This window comes from Lutra lutra, chromosome 5, assembly GCF_902655055.1.
Source record: "Lutra lutra chromosome 5, mLutLut1.2, whole genome shotgun sequence".
Taxonomy (NCBI): Eukaryota; Metazoa; Chordata; class Mammalia; order Carnivora; family Mustelidae; genus Lutra; species Lutra lutra.
The window spans coordinates 150,759,265-150,781,419 of NC_062282.1; the positions used below are offsets into that span (position 1 = coordinate 150,759,265).

General features: G+C 50.5%; 1 protein-coding gene across 2 annotated transcripts in view; it reads right to left on the bottom strand.

Annotated features, from left to right (window-relative positions):
- Window positions 1–22,155, bottom strand: part of ADAMTS2 (ADAM metallopeptidase with thrombospondin type 1 motif 2) — a 227,289-nt gene that overhangs the window by 27,132 nt on the left and 178,002 nt on the right. For both annotated transcript variants that reach the window (XM_047730543.1, XM_047730542.1), the window contains exons 7-11: window positions 19,357–19,462; window positions 18,523–18,666; window positions 17,953–18,085; window positions 16,615–16,728; window positions 1,868–2,013 (exon numbers count right to left, since the gene is read on the bottom strand). In XM_047730543.1, coding sequence (XP_047586499.1) covers window positions 1,868–2,013; window positions 16,615–16,728; window positions 17,953–18,085; window positions 18,523–18,666; window positions 19,357–19,462 — 643 coding nt within the window. The remainder of the gene's footprint in view (window positions 1–1,867; window positions 2,014–16,614; window positions 16,729–17,952; window positions 18,086–18,522; window positions 18,667–19,356; window positions 19,463–22,155) is intronic.

Genomic DNA, 22,155 nt, shown 5'->3' on the forward strand with positions numbered 1-22,155 from the left:
CTCTCAGCTGTGCAGCCTGGACCTGAGTCACTCCATCAGCACATTGAAGGGGCAGGAGAGACCCATCGCAGGTCCTGAGCCTTGCTGCATGCCAGGCACTGTGCTGTGGGTTGGGAACCCTGGTGGTCCTCACCCAGCACCCCAGAGCCTCCGGGGTCCTAACATCCTGTCTTATCAATTTCCTTTGTCATCCCGAGGCAGGCATAATAGCCCCAGGACTGCTTGAAAGGAGGAAGGTGGGGTACTTTGCACCTTACCAGGATGGGGCCTAGAGCCCTCGGGTAGGAATTGGTCAGAAGCAGGCAGAGAGTTCTCCAGGCACGAGCTGGTGCCCCTGGGGTTTGGGCTTTCCCACTGCTGGACCCCAGGGCACATCCCTTCCAGACCAATGTGGACTCGACCTCTCTGCCCAGAGCCGAGAGTGCTGAGCCCCTCTGGCTCCCTGGGGGCTGGTTTGGGGCCTGGCCAAGCAGGGTGTGGGAACTGCTGCAGAGGCTGGAACCAAGCCTATCTGGAAGGGCCTGAGGGCCTGTGTACCTGAGGGCTTAAATTTTGGGGTCACGGGCTCCTTTGAGAAGTTGATATGAAACGAGAGCCCTGCTTTCCGAGAAAAACACACACGAACATAAAGTCATACCCAATCCTGCAAGGCTGTGGTAGGATCCAAGGCAGGGTGATGAACCTAGTACTCAGGCTTAGGGCTTAGGACCCCAACCCAAATATCGAGGGGCTCCAGGTGGATGGAGGAGGTGAATGAAGATGGCTGGGTCGGGCTGCCCCATGAAGGGGCTGGTCTGAGTCGTTCATCGCCCATCAGCCTGTATTTGGGCCTGGTGTTGCAGGGATGCTCAATCTGGAAGCTGGAAATAAGATTCTCTCTCTTTTTTTTGTCATGTGAAATTCCAGATATTTTTGTATTTTCCTGTAAACCAGGATCTCTAAAACACCAAACAAGCCAAAGAAAGACAAAGCCACATGTCTTCTGGCAGCTGTGGGGCCTCCCTAGAGTAGGTGGAAGACCAGAGTGAGTGGTCATCTGTGGGGGGTCCCGTTTACATGACTGTACGTGCACCCACAATCAATCCATGAAGTAGGCTGCCTGAGGCCCGTGGGGCTCACTGAGGCATCCTGCATCACAAAGCGCTGCAGGGGCCCAGGAGACACACACAGACCTGTGTGCCCTCCTTGTGCACTCTCCCTTTCCCCGGGCAGTGCACTGGGAGAGGCACGGTGCAGGACTGGCGGGGCCCAGACCTGAGAGATATTCACAGAGTGTGCTGCCATGGAGGGACATTAAAGGAACCTAAGGGAGGACAATAGAGCACAGAATTTGGGTTTTGCATAGGAGGCAGGAGGAGGAGCACAGCTGGGGGTGGGAGTCTGGCAGGCATGGGGGCACCCTTCCTAGGCAAACCCTATCACACATGCCCAGGATGGCATGTTGCTGACCCTTCTTCTTGCCTGGCATCTGGGAGCCCAAGAGAGCCCTCTGCCTTATCCCCATTGCTGCTACAACTTCTGTCTTCCATGTCCTTGACTAAGAAGGGCTGAGTAAGTCAGTATCTAGAGCAGGGTGTGGCCAGGTTGGGGGGAATGGCCCCAGGCTAGCGGCCTAGGAGACAAGGTTGCAGGCATCCAGGGCTGGCTCTGCCCCAGCAGGCTGTGTGATCTGAGGCAAGATCCTCCCCTCTCTGAGTCTCTGCTTGCTCCCAGGGATGGTGATGAGAAGCCTGAGCTGCCTGCCTTCACACCTTCTCCAGAAGTCGTGGACAGGCATGGTGGCCTTGCAGGATAGGGCCGGCTGGCAAGGGGCCTCAGGGACCTCAGCTACCACACAGGAGGATAGGAAACAGTGGGGCGGACTCACTGTGGGTTGTCACACTGGCGGGTCCTGAACTTCACGCCTGTGCCGCAGGTGCGCGAGCAGGATCCAAATGGACTCCAGGCGCCCCAGTTGCCATCCCGTTTGAGGATGTCAGGGGTCAGCCAGATGCAGTGTCCTTTAAAGCAGTGCTGCAAGACAGAAGGTCATTCCTATGACCCACTGTTTCAGGGCCACTTGGATGCCCCATACTCTTCAGTCTGCTATCCCCTTGATGTCTGCTTGGCCCTGGAGGCACTGGAAGAGCGAACCCCACACCCTCTAGAAGTTCAGAGCCCTGTCAGGAGTCCTGGCAAGATGCTGGCCTGCCCTGCTCCCCTCCCCCAACTGCCACCCCGGCCGCCCACAGTCCTCCATGTCTTGTCGAGCCCACTCTGTCCTCTCAGCCCGAGCCTGTCCCACACCCCACACCGTGTCTCTGGGTGAAGCCAAAGGCATGCCCACAGAGGGCAATTCACAAAGAAACAACCAGCAGATCAGGCCAGTGACTCCAGAGACGTAAAGAACTTACCTGCTTACGTTTAAAGGACGTACAATGGAAATGAAGGTCAGGTGACAAGCTGACACAGTAAACATTCATGAATGCAGTGAGCAGAACACCGGCACTCAGGGAACACAGACCTACAGCTCGAATATGGTCACACTGCTCCCCGGCCTCCGACAGGGAGGACACTTACACAACTTGGGGCCACTTTAGGAAGATGATTACAACATGTAAAAATACTGCATCAGATCTAAAATGGAATACTGATATAGAACAAGAAAAGATATCACAGAAAGTTAAAAATTTAACAATGGACCAATACGACACACAACCAAAAGCAGATAACAAGGATGTTTTTCAAATGAGCCGACTGCCACAACTTCTCCTGCAGTTCCAACGGTATACTACTTGTCCATCCCTTCTTCATCTGACCCCCGAGCCACGGGTATGAGCGCAGGAGGCGGATGGACTCCAGGTGCCCTGGCTGCTGTCTGGTTTCAGGATTTCATTTTGCAGGTCTGTCTTCCACACAGAAAATAGAAAAATAATGCCGCCATTTCTCGGCAAAATATCTCTGTAAGGACTGGTGGCTATTTTGGCTATGTGATCTCAGTTGTAACTCTCAGCTCTGCCCCCGGGGCATGAACTCAGCTATGGACAACACATCAGTGAATGGACAGGACTGTGTCCCAATAAAACCTGATTTATGGGGGCACCTGAGTGGCTCAGTGGGTTAAAGCCTCTGACTTCTGCTCAGGTCATGATCCCAGGGTCCTGGGATTGAGTCCCGCATCAGGCTCTTTGCTCAGCAGGGAGCCTGCTTCCTCCTTTCTCTCTGCCTGCCTCTCTGCCTACTTGCGATCTCTGTCTGTCAAATAAATAAATAAAAAATTTTAAAAAATAAAAACAACCTGATTTATAAAAACAGGCAGCAAGTGGAAACGTCTACAGGGGACCTATAAGGAGGTCAATGAACTCCCTCCTCAGTAAGATAATTGTTTAACTGGTGAGCATTATTTTTTTTTTAAGATTTTATTTATTTATTTGACAGAGAGAAATCACAAGTAAGCAGAGAGGCAGGCAGAGAGAGAGGAGGAAGCAGGCTCCCTGCTGAGCAGAAAGCCCGATGCGGGGCTCGAACCCAGGACCTGGGATCATGACCTGAACTGAAGGCAGCGGCTTAACCCACTGAGCCACCCAGGCGCCCCTGGTGAGCATTATTTTTAAAAATAACAACCACTTAAAGTATCTGGAAGTTGTCCTGAAGTCCATACAACAAAGGGAGAAACATGTATTCAAGAACATCTATGAAATCTTGGTAAGAACAGTGGAAGTCTGTGGCATTTGGCCACAACTGCTGCCCATACCTTCCCCAGCTAATGGGTCCAGAAGCTTTACGGCCCAGACGATGGAACTATCTATCCTTCCTGCTGCCAGTCTGGGGCTATAGTTTGACCCTGGGAAAGGCATGCCAACTGGCACCTCCCAATACATAATTCTGTGTTGCAGAAAGTCAACTCCAGGAAGTAGAGGTCAAGAGGACTGGGGCTCCCACTGCTGGCTGAAGACTCTACCCCAGAGATGTCAGGCCAAGAATACTGGACCCTGACAACCCCTTTCCCAGCTTGCTTCTAGGGCAGAGGCCTCATTCTAAAAAGAAAAAGCCAAGATGAGTAGGGGCTGCCATCCACATCCAGTGATGCACTCATAAGCCAAGCTGTCACTCTGGGAGAAGTGGGCCACTTTGCCCATCATTCAAGTGCAGTGGTCTTCTCAGAGGGAGAGGCAGAATGGCCAGTTCCACAGTTCTCCCTAAAAGGACCGAACTTATTTGGAGCAGAGCATGTGCAAGCTCATACCTACAGCCATTGTCTAAAACAACAGAAATCTTAGTAGTGAGTTGAGCAACTAAGAGGAGGCCAGAAGTCCCAAGATGCTAGCAGCAGTCAGTAAAATGGTAAAACAACCAAAAGCGTAATAGAAAGAACCAAGGAAAGAGAGCTAAGGGGGTCTGAGCAAGGCTCAAAGACTGGCAACATCCTGCTTCTGTGAAAGGCTCAGAATTTCACTGGGTCATACTGTGGACAAGTTGTACTGGAGAGCATGCTCAAAACCACATGGAAACCAGTTGGCTGCTAGTGAAAGCTAACTGGGTGACACCCGTAGAGACGGAACAGCCAGAGGCTTACCAGGAAAATCAGAGAAGGTGACAGAGAGAACCTGGCGAAAACCACTGTCCTGTGGTGGGAGTGGGGGGCTGTCTGGTCAGGGAGACGACGCATAGGCTCAAGGCTGTGGCCACTGGGTTGGGGGCAGTATCAGTGGCTGCACACTTCAGGGCAAACAAAGTTTATGGAAACAGTACAGCCGAGTCGCTAGACAAATAAACAAGCAAACAACAGCACGACAAGGTCCTAGGCATCATCAACATCCAGAGTCTCTTCAATATATTATCTACAATGTCCAGTTCCACCAAAATTTCTGAGACATGAAAAGAAACAGGAGAGTGTGAGCCACACATGGGAAAGTAAGCAGGTGACAGAAACTACCTTTGAGGAGGTCCAGATGTTGGACTTGGCAGGCAGATTTCAAAACAGCTCCAAGAACAAAAGGGAACCATGTCTAAAAAACTGAAGGTGAGGAAGGGACGATGTCTCACCAAAGAGAGAACATCAGGAAAGAGGCAGAAACTACTACAAAAAATGTAAACAGAAATTCTGGAGTTGAAAGGTCAAAAACTGAAGTGGTAAATACACCAAGGGCTCAGAAGTAGATCTGAGCTGAGAGAAGACAGAGCCCATGAACTTGAATACAGATCAGTAGCAATTCTGCAGTCTGAAGAGTGGGGAGAAAAAGGAACAAATAAAAATAAACAGACCTCTGAGAAATATGGTTGGGGGGGGGTCACTGAGGTGTTAGAAGGAAAGGAGACAAAAAGGAGCAGAAAATATTCAGAGACATGATGGCTGAAAATTTCTAAAATTTGATGGGGTAAAAAAATTAACCCATACACCCAAGAAATTTAACAAACTCCAAGTAGAATAAATGCAAAAAGAGCTATACCCCAACACATGATATTCAAGTTGGTGAAAGACAAAGAAAATGCCAAAAGCAGCAAGAGGAAAATGGCTCATCATATATAAGGAAAGCCCAATAAAATCAAGAGCTGACATTTACTCAGAAATAATGGAGGTCAGGGCGGTGACGTTAACCAAGGATAACCAATAAAACTATCACTCAACAATGAAGGTGAAATAAAAATATTCCCACACAAACAAAAACAGGAGAATTCATGGCTAGTAGACTGCCCTGTAGGAAAATACTAAAGGAAATTATTAGGCTGAAAGCAAGTGATGCCAAAAAATAATTCAAATTCACATGAAAAAAACAGAGTGCTGGAAATGGACAATTTTCTAGAAAAACACGGACTACCAAAACTGATTTAATAAGATACAGAAAACTGGAATAGACATATAATAAGAGATTAAATGAGTGATTTAAAACTTCCCCCAAATAATAGCCCAATCCTAGATGGCTTTGATGGTGAATTCTACCAAATGTTTAAAGAAAAATTAACACCACTCCTTCATGAACTCTTCCAAGATACAGAAGAAAAAAGAAATTCCCCAGTTCATTCTATGATGCTAGCATTACTCTGACACAAAAACCAGACAAAGGCACCACAAAAAAACCCTGTAGATCAATATCTTTTATGAAAACAGACACAAAAATCCTCAACAAAATCCTATCAAACCAAATCTAACAGCATATTAAAAGTTTATACACCACAACCAAGTGAAGTTTATCCAGGGTTTAATATCTGAAAATCAATCAACATAATAAGCCATATTAACAGAATAAGGAACACACTGTATGACTGCCTCAAGACTCAAAAAAAGATATCGGGCAATAGCCAACATACTTTCCTGAAAACACACACACACACCCCCCTCAGACAAGGAACAGAAGAGAATTTCCTCAATCTAATAAAGAACATCGAGGAACTATCCATAGTTCACATCATGCTTAATGAAGAAGGAATGAACGATTTCCCCCCTGTGATCAGGACCAAGACTTCTAGTTAGCATTGTACTGGAAATTCTAGCCAGGACAAGCAGCCCAAGAAAAAGAAATAAAAGGCATCCAGATTAGCAAAGAAGTAAAACTATCTCTATTTGTAAATGACATAATCTCACATATAGAAACTTCTAAGAATCCACTAAAAAACTATTAGATCTAATAAAGATATTCAGTGAGATTGCAGGGCACAAGATCAGTATAGAAAAATCAATTGTATGTCTATGAACAGTTAATCTCTGTGAATGAACTGGAAGTTGAAAATCTATCTACAATAGCATCAAAAGAAAAAGAAAAAGCCTTAGTAATAAATTGAACAAAAGAAGTATAAAACGTGCACAATGAAAGCTACAAAACACTGTTAAAATAAAGATACAAATAGACAGAAAGACATCCCATGTTTATGGATCAGACTGTTAATATATCAGTACTCTAGAATCAATGCAATCCTATCAAAATTCTTGCTGCAGTTTTGCAGAAATTGAAAAACTCCTCCTAAAATTGATATGGACATCCTCACCAATACTTGTTATTTCTTGTCTTTTGGGTTCTAGCCATTCTGACAGGTCAAAGGACAGGAAACACGCAAAATAATCTTGCAAAAGAATAAAGTGGGACAACTTGCATTTCCCTACTTCAAAGTTTAATACAAAACTATAGTAATCAAGAGAGTGTGCCTCTGCCATTAGGATAGACAAACCTACCGAGGGAACAGAATGCAGAGTCCGGAAATGAACACTTAAAAGTGGTCAGTTGGTTTCCAACAAGGGTAACAAGATGATTCAACAGAAAGGGAACAGTCTCTTCACCAATGATGCTGAGATGACTGGATCTCCACATGCAGAAGGATGAAGCTGGACCCCTACCTCACACCTTGCACGAAAGTCAACTGAAAATGGATCACAAACCTAAAGGTAAGGGCTATCCTCAGAATGCAACACAGGAATAGATCTTCCTGACCTAATGGTTTCTTAGATATAACAGCAAAAGCACAGGCAACAAAAGAAAAAAAAGATAGATAAATTGGATCTCACCAAAATTAAAACATTTTGTGCATCAAATGATAGTGTCATGAAATTGACAAGACTACTCACAAAACAGGGGGAGGGGGAAGTATATGTAAACCATATATCTGATAACCCCGATAAGTGACTTGTATTCAGTATATATAAAGAACTCCCATAACTCAAAAATAAAAAATAGATAAGTCAATTAAAAAATTAACAGAGGATATAAATAGACATTGACTTCCCAAGACATATCTATATGAGTCACCACTAAGCACATGGTGAAGAGATGCTCAGCACCATAGGTCACTAGGGAAATGCACATCAAAACCACGATGAGATGATACTTCACATCCCCAGAGATGGTTACAATAAAAACACAGATGATCACAAGTTTGGGCGAGGATGTGGAAAAATCAGAACTGTCACACAGTGCTAGTTGGAATGTAAAAAAGGTGCAGCTGCTTTGGGAACCAGTCTGGCAGTTTCTCAAAATGTGCAACAGAGCTACCATAAGATTTAGCAATGCCACTCCTAGGTACATATCCAAGGAAAGTGACACATTCCGCCCATAACTTGCATGGGAATGTTCACAGCAGCATTTCAAATAATAGCTTTAAAGTAGGAACAATTCAGATGTCTATCAACTGATAAATGGATGAACAAAACAGCACATATCAATACGATGGATGAAAATTCAGCCACTAAAAGAAATGGAGTACTGACCCATGCTACAACACAGATGAATCTTGAAAACATTATGCTAATTAAGTAAAGCCAGACACAAAGGACACATGTTATTCGATTCCATTGATAAAAATGTCCAGAAGAGGAAAATCTACAGAGACAGAAACAGATTATTGATTGCTCAGGACTGGGGTGGGGCTGAGGGGAGAGGATGAACCACAGAGACTGCTAATGGGGATGGCACTTCTTTTTGGAGTGACAACAATGTTCTAAAATTTGATAGTTGTGATAGTTGCACAACTCTGTGCATATCCATTTATTTATTTATTTATTTATTTATTTATTTAATTTGAGATAGAGCATGCACAAGAGGGGGTAGAATCAAAGGGAGAAGCAGACTCCCCAACTGAGCAGACCCCAAGAGACTCTGCCGAGGGCAGTCACTTAACCAAATGAGGCACCCAGGTGCCCCCCTGTGCATATTCTGAAAGCTACCAAATTTTACACTTCAAAATGGGCAATTTCATTTTATTTTTTTAGAAGTGATTTATTTATTTGAGAGAGAGAAAGAGAGAGAGAGAGAGAACAAGCAAAGGGAGCGGCTGGCAGAGGGAGAAGCAGGATCCCCACCAAGTGAGGACCCCAACTCGGGACTCAATCCCAGGACCCTGAGATCATGACCTGAGATGAAGTCAAATGCTTACCTGACTGAGCCACCCAGGCACCCGTACATGGGCAATTTTGAATGTGAATTGCATCTTAATAAAACTGGTGTGTGGGGGGAGGACCAGGTGGCAGATGGCATCGGTCTATGTGTGACAGCTTGCCAACTCTGGCTCTAGCATGTTGAGGGACATACTCTCTTTTTAAAATTATTGATAATTTAGAGAAGTTATTGGTGGTGTCATGGGAACATTTAGAGGAAGGAATCTAGAGACTCTGCGCTCCAGTTTGTTTCTGGATGTGGCTTTCAGGGCATTTGGAGTTTTCTGGGTCAGAGCCTGATTTTAAAGGTAGCACTCAGTAACTGTTGCTGTTGACCTTGTTACTCTCAACATTGTCAACATTTCGTGTCAAGTCAGAAAGAAGTTTAAATGCTTCTCCCATGTGTTCATCATATTTACTCCCCTTCATTAACTGGATTGTCAAATGTTTCAAGAACCTGTCGGTTACTTCCCTATGGTATTTATCTCTTCCGCCTAATGACCGGCTGCTTTGGGTTTGATCTGAAACCTTTTCTTGTAACAATTAAATTTCTGACATCGGAGTTACCTCTCCTGATTTCTTTACTCTCTTTCCCCTTTTGTTTTCTATTAATTTTTATCTGAATTTTTAAAATACATAAATTTGAAAATGACAAAAGAAAGTACTTTTATCCACCTATCCAAATCAGAAGGCTGGCACTTCTCCCTTATTTTATTGGAGCGTTCCAGAACAACTTTTCAAAACTGCAGGGCAACTGGCATATTCAGGCTTCATCAACATTTCGAATAAACTTTTTGCATCCCATTTGCACTCAGATTTCTTTCCTGGTCTTTGAGATTTTATTTTAGCACCCCTTACACTTTGTAATACATATGTTTGTGAGGCGTGGACAGCTTTTCCACAAGCAGACCATCTGGTTACACTTAGCCTTTTTAAAGACACATCCAAGTTGGATCTGTGTTTCAGGGCGCCCATCTGCAAGACAGACCCCAAGCAAACATAAACTCTTGTCAATATGGAAGCCACCGTGACCTCAAGCCCAGCTGAGGCTCCTTCTGTCCAGTGATCTGAGGAGGATGAGTCACACACACCGCACATGTTCCACAGGGACCCTGAGTAAGTTGGCAACGTGGTGGGAGGAGTGTCTCTGGATGTTATCCTGCACCTCAACAGCTGCAGTAACTTAACTGTACGAGAAAGATTCTGAGGCCACGTAAATGAGCCAATAACCAGACCTCAAATGCAATTTCTCCTTAGCCAAAGCCACAAAACACCCATTGCCACTTTAAAGCCAGGGACAGAAACATAACTGGAAGGAAATGGGGAGGGAAAAGAAAAGTGAACTTAATCGATTATGGTTAAAATATCTTACTTTTGCAAAATTTATGAAAACACATGACCATGTGAACACATGGTGAGGCCCCTCCTGGGGCCTAAGGGAGCCAGTGAAAGTGAGAGGCCCCGGAGCTTAGGCATCCTAAGTTTCACAGTAAATTCACCTCTGCTCCTTTCTCAAAACGTTCCCAGGCTACAGGATACAGACCAGCTCTTCAGCCTGGCATCAAAGGCCCTGCATGACTGGCTCCTACTCACCCCTCCTCCTTTATATCCTGCCACCATGCTAGGTACCTGGAGCTGACTGCTCTCTGAGAAGACCACACTGTCTCTCCTTCAAGCCTCTGGGAATGCCTCTGCTCAGGAGGCCCATCACCACTCCAATTCCTTCGCCCACATCCCATGCAGCAGACGCCAGAAGAGATAACCTCTTCCAGGCTCATGCTCACACTTGAGTCCCTCTTCAGGAAATGCCCACAGCCAACGTGTGCTGCCTCACCCAGAGTCATGCCTCTTTCCTGGGGCCAGCCACAGCCAACCCCTGGTTAAGCCAACTCTGAAGTTGTGCCAACCCAGAGCTTTGGGTGGGGTCTACTGAGCGCCATACTGTGGCAGTATTGCTGTTTGATGCCTCATTCTCCCCAGAGATGGTGATCCTGCCAGTGCTCCCCAGAAAGATGGCTGCGGCTGTCATCTCCATGCCCAAGTCACTGCCAGGCATCCCTCCTGGATCTCATCTCTCAGACGGGCCTTTCTCTGCCTCCACTACCTCTGTGCACATCTCTGTTTGGGAGGCTACCTCATCCCTTCTTTCCTTCCTCCCTTCCTCCCTCCCTCCCTCCCTCCCTCCCTCCCTCCCTTCCTGACACAGGCCTCTCACCCTCCCTAACCCACCGAAAGGAGTCCCAAACCTGCCTTCACATTGGTGTGAGCCCTTGTGAAGTGTGACAGACACTGTTGCCCTCTGGATTCCCCTTCCTGGGTTCTGGGCAAGTGGTCAATGGCTCCACCGTTATAAAGCTGGCATAGGGTTGGACAGCCTGGGTCAGGCAGGCCTGGCTGCAGGCCACTGCTGATGCTGGTCATGTCCTTCTGGGCCATAGTTACCCCATCTCTCACCCCAAAGTGCCCCTCACTCAACCATGGAAGGGAAGGGAAGAGCACACAGAAATGCTGGCTGGTGCACCCTAGCTGGTGGTGCAAGTTGTGGGAGGGTGGTTGGCAGACAAGGAAGAGGGCCCAGGTAAGGAGATGCTGTGGAATGAATGTTTGTGTCCTCCATATCCATATGTGAATTCCTATGTGAGATTCATATGCATATGTGAAAGCCTAAGGCACAATGTGATGATATTAGAAGGTGGCCGCCTTTGGGAGGTGACTAGGTCACAAGAGTAAAGCCCCTTCTAAGACTGGTGCCTTTATAAGAAGACATGAGAAAGAAGATTCTGCAACCTTCACTAGAACCCAACCATGCTGGCACCCTGACCTTGAACTCCAACCTCCAGAACTGTGAGAAATATGTACTGCTGTTTAAGCCCCCAGTCTATGGCATTTTTGTGACAGCAGCCCGAGCGGACTAGGACACAGAGGGAGTGAGTTCTGGCATCCCTGAAGGGTGGGACTGGGACCCAACCTCTAAGCCACTGATGGTGGAGGGAACCAAGGACCTGGAGGATGGAGGAAGCCAGAGAGTGGCCTCCTTGTCCCTGTTGGACAAATCGGTCCCAAGTCTGGAAATAGGGAGCTGGGCCCAGGACAACTCAGAACATCCCACAGGCCCGCAGTGTGAGGGACAACCTCCTCCACAGACTCAGCTGCAAACGCACGGAGGCAATACTCATGCCTTGTAGAAAATATGAAGCAAGACAGAAAGGGAAAATCACCCTTCATTCCACAGCTCGGAAGCCATCCTTCCAATATTTTGGTTTATTTCCTCCTGGATGACTGTGAGCATTTAACATTACCCAAACGAACAATTTCGTACTCTGATACCTCAGCACTATTATTTTAAACAAACACCTTTAACATTCTTAAAACGCTCTATAAACATATGTTTAAATGCCTACAAATATTTCATGGAATGGAATGAGAGGCTTAAACATTTAAAAGCACAAAATTGCTTGTCCTGAGTGAATTCTGAGCCCAGGACAAGCTGACGGGGCTGCCTCTTGGGCTAAGTACCATGGAGAGCGCTTGGAAGGGGCCGAGAATTCTACTGGGTTGCTCCCAAAGCCTGCCTGGCAGGACTGCTCAGTTTCAAGGAAGTGCCTGTTTAAACAGTGTGTCCCAAGCAGGGACCACAGGCCAGAAGCCTGAGCTGTGAGGGCCAGTGAGCTGGACGCTTAGGTGACTTGCTGGAGGCAGAAAAGATGGCTCAAGGTCCCACCTGAGGAAGGAGACCCAGGGCTCCAACTTCTAGGCCGAGATCCTGGGCTATCCCTGTCACTATGCCTGCCTGCCCCTTCTCAATTCTGCAGGGAAACTGGAAGCTTGACACAGGAGCATCTCAGGGCCTTTCCACTGGGCCTGTGTCTCTGAAACAGAATGTCACTTCCCCAAGATGCCACATGCTAATGTGAGAGCACATGGAGGACTCTTTCCTGCCCACAGACACACTGAGGCAGGAGCCATCTTTGACCCCCCCCTCCTTGGGCCAGCATGTCACCCTCTGCCCTGACCCTGGCTCATGCAGGGAGGGCAAGGTGAGCCCACCAGCCTGGCCTGCAGGGCAGAGGCACCTGGAAGCACCATCTGTGCTGGGCCTGACCCTGCTCTAACCTCTCCAGGGCATGCCTGTTGCTAGCACCCTGAACAGGTGGGACAGGAGCGGACTATCACCAGGGCCTCTAGGGAGCCATGTGGAGTCACCGTGTTTTTTGTTTTCTGGATTTGGACCCTAAAGGGACTGCCCCTCCCAGGATTAGCCAATTTCTAGAGACAGTAAACAACTCATGCAATTGTGTGACTTTTAAATGCAAACCAACCAACCCAGGGGTTACAATCCAAACACATCCTCTCGTCACCCCAAGGGCAGGTACCAGATGACTAAGGGCTCGAGCCCAGAAACCACTGACATCATTCACACTGGCCAAACCGAAGCCTGCTTACCCGGCCTCACCCCTCCCTTTCTACAGAAACCAGTTACTCCCCCATCCTTTGCCTCCTGACCCACCCCAGTGCTCCCATGCACGGCTCCCTGCAGTCTGTCCTTCTGGGATCTGTGAGATACAAACTCTTCCACTGGTAATCATCTTCCAGTCTATTGGCCTCACCCCGCCATTTATTAGTATTTTAAAACACCACCCTTCCCCATGTCATCTGCCCTCCCGGGCCTTCCTCACCAGGTTCCCTCTCTGTATGACCTTCCACCTGGACTGCTTGGCTCATTTTCCCCTACTGCTGGCCTTCAGTGGCAGTCGGTGACAGGGAAGCCTCTCTGAGCTTCCTGACGGGCCGCTCCTGGGCCCTGTTCTCACTACCTGTCACAGCCACCTCTTCCAGCTCATGGCCGACTCCCATGGATGGTGAGGTCTGAAGGAGGCAGAGGGGGCTGACACATGCAATGGATGTGAATGAATGAATGAATGTGGACCTGAGGTGACCAGGCAGCCAGATGCGCAGGCCCAATACCCGTTTCTTTGCCCAAGGGCAACATGCTCACCTCTCCCCTCTCGGCCAAGCCCACCTCTTGACTCTGTGGGAGAGCTGTGCACCACTGGCTCTTGCTCCTTACCACCCTAATCCCCTCTGCTTCATCTCTCTGAGGCTGGGGTCCCTGAATCCCAAGAGTGCTGCCGACACCCCCCGCCACCTACCTGGCCCCCACAGTGTCCAAACCCAGGGCAGACTGTGAATGAGCTGTGAAACCAAAAGTTGGAAGGTGGGTGGCTCTTTGTTACGCTCTCTCCAAGTCATCCCTATGTGTGGAATATAGATCCAGATTGTTCTATCTCTGGGAAACAGCGGGTATGGCAACCTGAGTAAGCAGGGGCACAGTCTGGCCGTGGAGGCCAAGGGGGAACAATGTGCTTGGGAGGAGCTGCTGGACAGTGTGCACAGTGATGATCACGGGCAGCCACACTGCGTCCCGAGCCTGAGGTCTGGCACCCCCTGCCCGGGGCTGGAGCCCCCTGAGGGACTGCTGAACTCTTCATCGCCCTCAACCCTGAGATGTCCTGCTATTTCTCCAACCAGCCAACCTCCCCCTGCTCCCTCCTCACTCCCTTCTCTTCTTGCCCCCGTAGCTTTTCTCGCAGGGAAGGGAAAGGTAAGGGAGGGCTGCCTTCCAAACAGCATGTAGTAAACTGCATGTAGTAATGAGTAACATATTGAAAAATACAAACACACACAGGCAGAGGAGCCTGACAGGCCCCCCAGGAGGCAACCGTGCCTCTCCCTCTGCGCCTCCACCTACAGCCTCACACATCAAGAATTCCTGATCTGGGTCAGTTTGCGCCCAGTGCTCTGGTGAACCGAGGCAGGCTGAGCCCAGCCCCAGCTCTGCCCCCAACACACCCAGCACAGCTCTTTTTTTTTAAACAAATAAAATGTAATTGTCTGTACTGGGCTAAATGAACAAAGGATCCCACCCCTAAAATGAATGAAGGGCAATGGCCAGGTCAGTGGTTTCTGTGAGGAGAAGCACTTTGGCCACCTCTGTGCATCTTCTTCACCAAACCCTCCCCTTGCCCCACAAGAGAAGGGGAGCCAAACGGCCAGACGCGCAAGCATTCCGTGGCCCAGCTTCTCCCAGCGGCTGGGCCTCCTGTGGGGAAAAGCCAGCCCTGCAAACCTGGGTGGGTATGCCTGTGTAGGGCCAGCACCCACTCCATCCTCGTTCTCTCTGTGCAGGGTGGGATGGAAGAAAGTGAGGATGAGGGAGGGGTGGGAAGCCCTGCTGAGCTGGACTCAGCCCCCAGCCCAGTGTTTACTGAGCTCATCACGGGGGTTGTGGCAAATGCGTCCAGGCCCCCACTCCCTCCACGGAGCTCCTGTGGGGAGGAGGGCTACATGGTCAGTTCTGGCTTCGTGAGGTCCCTGGCATATTGTTAAAACAACGTCCCACCTCCAACTTCTAACAGTTCATGGCGGGGTGGGGGGGCACAGCTCAATCACCTGGGCGCACCCTTACAAATACCTGTTCCCAGATCTTCAAACATTAGTCCGTACACCAGTGTGCACAGCAGCACTATTCACAATACTCAAAGGGGGAAATGATCCAAATGTCCGACAGATGAGTGGGTAAACAAAGTATGGTCTAGTCCTGGAGCGGAGAGCTACGGTACGGATGAACCTTAAAAGCAGCCAGGTGTACATGTATGATTCTGCTTCTATGGGATTCCAGAATGGGCAAATCCACAGGGATGGAAGGCCGACCAGCAGTTGCCCGGGGCTGGAGACAGGAGGGAAATGGGGAGTGACGGCTTAATGGGGTCTCCTTTTGGGGTGATGAAGAAGTTCTGCAACTATAGAGTAACAGCTGCAGGGCACCGCAAATGTACTAAAAAGCCACTTACTTGTATACCGTGGTTAAAATGGCATTTTGCCATAATTTATAAAAAAAAAAAAAAAAACAAAAAAAAAACCAGCACAATCCCCGATCCTTACCTCAAACCAAAACCTGCAGAGGTGAGTCTGGGTATCTGTATCTTTAAGAAGGTGTACCAGGAACTAAAATTACCCAGAATTTAAGACCTACATAGAAGCAGCTCAGGCTCAGGTGACTGGGGGCCTTTGCAGGCCTGATGTTGGGGCCTGTGAGCTGGAGCAAACACCCCATTTCTCACCCTGCCAGGTGCACGGGGCTGCCCATGACCCAGCTTAGGCTCATCGGCATAAGCCAGTCCACAGTGGGTGATTAGCTAATGAACAGGCACGTGCTCTCATCTGAGCCTATGAGAATCAAGCCCAGAGTTTTGGCCAAAGGACACCATGAGAAAAGCCCATCTCTTCTCAAATCGCTGGACAGTGGGAAGTGGGCCTGGGGGGCTGGCAGGTGCTGGGAGCAGCCACAGAGCTGCCTCTAGGGGGCACACATGGAGGCCCCAAGAATGGACAGGCTAAGCCTGATGCTGAGCCTCGGAACCCAGTGGCCAACAGCCCCCAGTGCTGGCCTTAAAGTAAGGTGACCCAGACACTCACAGTGTCCACTGGGGGACGGAAGGCTGCTCCTCAGAGGAGGGGATTCCCAAGTTGCAGGGGGAGGGCAGTGCTTGAAGCATGGAGACATCAGGTCTTTGGAACATCAGGTTTGGTCCAATAGAGAACTAGTGCATTGGAAGTAGAGGGCACAGAAACTCTGGAATGTTGCGTGAGGAGAGTTACTAGAAAGGAGGCAGGGGTCCCCTGAGAAGGCCTCAGACTCCTCCCCACCCATGCAGCACTGCCCATCCCATGATCTGTGCATATCACACTGCCTGCCCTCTGCTCTGACTCACCTTGCCAGGTGCACACATGGTCCCATCCAGGGGGGGTCCCTTCTTGGTCTTGCAAAAGTAGGGGTTGTCAGGGTGGCTACACCACAGCTGCTTGCAGGGGTCGAAGGTCCGGAACTGGAAGAGAGCACTGCAGCTCGCCCAGTTGCCTCCCACTGCAGGGGCCCCCCCGGGACCCACCCTTGTCCCCCAGGGTCCTCTTGGACACAGGCACAGCTTGACTGCCCCCACACAGGCTTGTGTGGTGCCCTGATCCCCATGTGACTCTGAGGCCGTGAGGATCTCCAGAACGCAGTGGCTGTTCTCCCCACCTCAGCCTCCAGGCTTTGGCCTGCCTGGAGAGATAGCAGGAAGGCTGGGTGGGCATCCCTCTGGGCCAGGTAGGAGTGGCTGGGAGGGGCTGTCACTGCAGGGCCCCACGGGCACCTACTGTACCCCTGCTGAGGACTTTACCTCCTGAAGCCCTCCCCTCTGCTCTTCTTTTGCTTCAGCCTTGGCCTCTGCTCCCTGTACCCCACAGTCACCTCTACTCTGGCCTTTCTGCCTGCTGTCCCCATACCCTTTCCTCCAGGAAGTCCCTGGGGGATCCAGCTGAAACTCAGACCTGGCCATGCCATTCCCCACTTGAAACATTTCTAGAGCTCCCTGTTGCAATGAGAATCAAGCCCACCAAGCTCTTTAGGTAGCCATGCAGGAGCTTAGACCACCTGCATTAGTGGTTGCTTGCTCTGTGGTCTTAGGCATGTTACTGAAGTGTTCAGTCCCCTCATCTCTAAAATGGGAATACTTCGCTTCCTTCCTTCCTATGGCTGAGAGGAGCATTAGGTCAGATGCTAACAGACACGAATGCTCTTGCCACACTGCATTGGACAGGGTGGGCCCCATCAGCAGATACAGTCCATTCTGATGAGTGGGGTTCCTGCTGCTGGTTCTGCCCTGGCGCCAGACCCCAGTAACAACCGGTTGCTCCTCTGTCTGCTATGTGCCCACACCTCTAGGCCTCTGCACATGATTCCTGCCTTCTGGAATGTCCTCTCCTCCCACATAGCCTTTACACCTCACTTCTTTCTCAGGGAAGCCCTCTGAACACTGCAGGCAACACAGGGCCAGCTTCCCTACCCCCATCCCTTGCAGATCCCCTGGCCAGTCACCAGGACCATGTCTGGCCTGGCCGGGTAGGCACTGGGTGCCGAGCAGGTGAGGGCCTGTGTGTGCAGAGGGAGAGGCTGCCGTTCTGGAAGCTAGCTCTGCCCTGCCCTCAGGAGCCACCCCAACACCAGTCACCTCCCAAGAAGCCAGCCCAGATGGGGCAGGAGCACCCGGGGGTGCTCGGACACTCACCGCCGTGCACATCATGTAGCCCAGGCCGAAGTCGAAGCGGCACTGTTCATTCATGGAGTAGTGCAGCCCTGGAAGCTGAGGCAGCGCCGGCCAATCATGGGCAAAGGGGTCATCCCGCAGGCAATCATAGGAGCTGTGAGGGGACACGTGGCCGCCACAAGCAGCCTTCAGCAGGGAGTGGCCAACTGCGAGGCAGCTGCAGCCCCTTCTGAAGCCATGGTGGGGGGCCTGTCTGCACCTCCAGCCCTCAGCTGAGCTGCCTCAGTGTCCCCGCTGTATCTCTTCCCCTTGATGTAAGTTCCCTGGGCATCCCATTAAAGGTACAGCTGGTGTGCCCACCTTCCATTCAAGGCTGCGGCCCCAGACAGTAGGACCTCCTCCACCATGCACACACTGACCTGCGCTGCTCTCCCTTCCCTCCCCTGCACCTCGGGCTGCAGGACTGAAGTCTGAGGCCTAGGCCTGGGCCCAGGCCCATGGCGGGGCTTGGGGCATCCATCCTCCTAGAGCTGAGCCCAGGGCTTCGGGTCGTGCTGCTGGCACTGAGGGGTGGGGGGTAGGGGTACTCACTGCAGGTAGCGGCTCAGCTCCTGCTGGCTGCAGCGGGACCAGTGGAAGCGGTGGAAGGCGGCCTGCACCAGGGGCGCCATGATGCTGCCCAGCCGCACCTCGTCGCCGCAGCGGTTGCCCTGCCCGTCGTGCTCCATGCCCAGCCTGTGCAGGGAGGCAAGGCCACCTCACTGGACCCTCCCTGGGCTGCACTGACCGGACAGCTGGGGGTGGGGTGCCCCAGACCTTCCCAGCGGCTTCCCAGGGCTTTTGGTTGCCTGCCCCCAAGCCAGGTTTTCCACCAGCTGGATTCTTAAAGCCAGAGGCACCTGGGAAACTGGGTCCAGAGGCCGCCCCTCGGCACCCTGCCCGCCAGGGGTTGCTGTTTCACGAGCAGGCAGCAGAGGCGGGGGCATCCGCAGCTGGAACCTCCACACACTCAAGCAGTGTGGGCTGACATCTCTGCATGGACCCCGCGGCCCTGCCCTGCGAAGTTTCCCCAAATTCAGAGGGTGCCTGGGGGCTGCACACCTGGGTGGAGTCGTGGCTTCCCCGCCTCTGGCTCTAATTCTGGGCAGGGCTCCCTCAGAACCCCAGTCATTGGTGTGTAAAATGGGGTAAAGAGGCACCCTGCCCAGGGGCTTGCATGGCATGATGCCTGGAAGGCCCTCAGCACCCGCTTGGCCCTTTGATTTGTTCCCTCAGCAGAACATGGGCCTCAGGCCTGGCCTGTGCCGTGCTGGGGTCGGGACTTTACTCCCCAGGTGCTTTGCACACAGGGCATCCCCTGCCTCCACCCCAGGGCACAGAGGGTCCCGATTTTCCCCACATAACAAGGACAGCGAAGCCACTTACACGTGGCCGGTCTCGTGGGCCACCACGAATGCGGAGGAGAAGCCATCCTCGTGGTTCAGAGTGCAGCTGCGGACGGGGTGGCACATCCCAGTGACAGGAGCATAGCCTGGGAGGAGACAAAGGGCGGCTCTAGCTCCGGGCCTGAATCAGAGGGGCTCTGGCCCCAATGCCCCCCACCATCCCCAGAGCAAATGAGCCAAACCAATTGCACCCCGCTGACACAGTTCAGGTGACATTCACCCCAGGCAGCCGGCCTCAGCCCTGCCCGTCCATGTCCACACTGCAGCCGGGGTCAGTTTCCCGGGTACGGGTCTCAGGTGCTAGAACTCCCTGCCACCTTGGCAGCTTCTTGCTTGCTGCTCTCTTTCCTGCCCTCTCCCATCTTCCAACCTTGCTGAGTGACCTTCTGGCCCCCCAGAAACATATGCCTTCCATACACCCTCCCACTGCTGTAGGAACACTGCTCTCTGAGCCCACTACCCCTCTAGAGGGTCGTCCCTGGGCTCCCTGTGGCTTCCCCGGATCCTGTGAGACCACAGCTAGACCCATTTCCATAGCACACACAGGGAGCAGTGAGGGCAAACCCCTGAAGCTGCTCAAGGGCAGAGACCGGGGCCGAGAGCCAGCAGGTCACCCTGCCCTGCTGTCATGCAGCCAGGACCAGCCGAGAGGACAGAGGAGTAGACCAGCTGCAGACAAGGCCCTCCGAGCTCTCAGTCAGAGAACCTGCACTCTGGCTGAGGAAAGTATGAGCCATATTCCTTCTGAAGGGTTCCCCTCTTCCAGGGGTCTGTGGGGAAGGAGCCAGATGCAGCAAGGTGCCCCCAGAGGTGGAGGGTGGGGAGCAGGACTGGGGAGGGCTGGCTGAGGTAGGCCACATCCCCCGACACAGATGCCCAAGGACCCCCCCCCCCTCAGCCAGGCCAGCCTCATCCCCATTCATGTGGCTTAGAAAGAGCCACTGAATTCATAGGTAATAGTGAGGGGACCAAGGAGAGGACTGAGGATTGAGCTAGAACAGCCCAAGCAGTGGGGGAGAAGGCCTGGAGGTGGTCGGCCTATGGAACAGGTGAATCCCCTGGGTGAGCTGAATCTGATCTGAGGGTGGGTTGTTCTTCAGATATCTCCAGGGAAGCCTTAGAGGACAGCATTCCCATGGATGATGAGGGGGAGGGTGCAGGGGGGCATGATCCTCAGACCGCACCTACCACTGGGGAAAACCACGGAATAGGGGCCTAGCCACTTGCCCCTGAACAAGACAGAGAAGTGCGTACAGAGATGTGTATGCACAGTGCATGCTGAGACACGACCTTGAGGCCCACCAAGCAAGGAGCCTCCGCCCTTGGAACTCTGACCTAGCCTCACTTCTCACAGACCCCTTGGGGAGATCCCAAGGCAATTTGTTAAAGAGTCGAGAAGAAAGGAAGGAGGGCCTGGTGACCCGGGGTGTGCTGCTGGCATTATACTTGTCTGTAAAAGCACCGTAATGGAACCACTGTCCTTTCTCCTTGTCATAAACAGGAAAATCTGTATCTTAAAATATTTTTTGCTCTGCAGATTTTAAGATGATTACTCTGGAATCAGTGTCCCAGAGCCAAACTTTGAGATCTTCTCTTTGTTATGTGCAAAGCCTGCATGTGCTTATTCACACTACCGAGCATATTACACGGGTCTTTACAATCTGAAGGTTTGCAAAAGTGTCTCTATGTTTTTCTTCATACCTTTCCTGCTTATTTTATTTTGCTATTGCTCTTTTTTTTCTGGAAATCTTACTAGATAGATATTGTACCTCTTGGTTTGAGCCTCTTTGTCTTCGTTCTATTTTAATCTTTTTGGATGCCCTTGACTTTTTTTTTTAAAGATTATTTATTTATTTATTTATTTAGAGAGCATGCACAAGCCAGGGAGGAGCAAAAGGAGAGGGAGAGAGAGAGTCTCAAGCAGACTCCATGCTGAACGCAGTGCTTGATCTCACAACCCTGAGATCAGGACTTGAGCCGAAATCAAGAGTTGGACGCTTAACCAACTGAGCCACCCAGGCGCCCCTGCCCTTGACTTTTTATTTCAGCTTCTGAATTTTCAACTTTACCCACTATATCTTTAGTTTCATAAAAATTATTTGCTGCTCTCTAATTCTTCCTAGCAACCTGTGCTGGGTTTATGGAATGTATATTCTCAACTATTCTGGGAACTATTACTTTTTCAAAAAAAATTCTTCCTCAGATTCCAAATCATCTCTCTCTCCTCCAGAGTCAGTTCTCCAATTCTGTTTCACATCTTGGTCGACTTTTTCATGGTGTAAGTTTAAATTAAAAAAAAAAAAAAAAAAAAAAAAAGGTCTGGCCATCCTTAGGTGTGCTTTCACATTTTGAAACAGAGGAGGAGCTCACCTGCTATAGAGGTTATGATGGTTTCTCTCCCCGTGGAACAGTTCTGCTCCCCTTAGAGCTCTCACCTGGACAAAAGTGCTGACAGAGTGCACTATTTGTCACTGGGCTTCCTTCTGTGACAGGGAACTAGCAGCCCCTCCGAAGGAAGAGGCATCAATACCAACAAGGAGCCTCACTCTGAGCTCGGTGGGATCTGGAGTCCCACTCCATGTTCCCACCTGAATGCTATTCTGGCACCAATGTGTGTGGCAAAAGGGGCAGCTATAGTGCCAGAGAGATGTGTTGTTAACAAACTCATCTGGGCTCTGGTCAGGGTCACTTGGAAGTCTCCCTATTTATGCAGATATGAGCAAGAGGGCAGCAGAAGGAAGCTAAAGGCCAAAAGAGTGGAAAAAGATGCAGTGCAGGA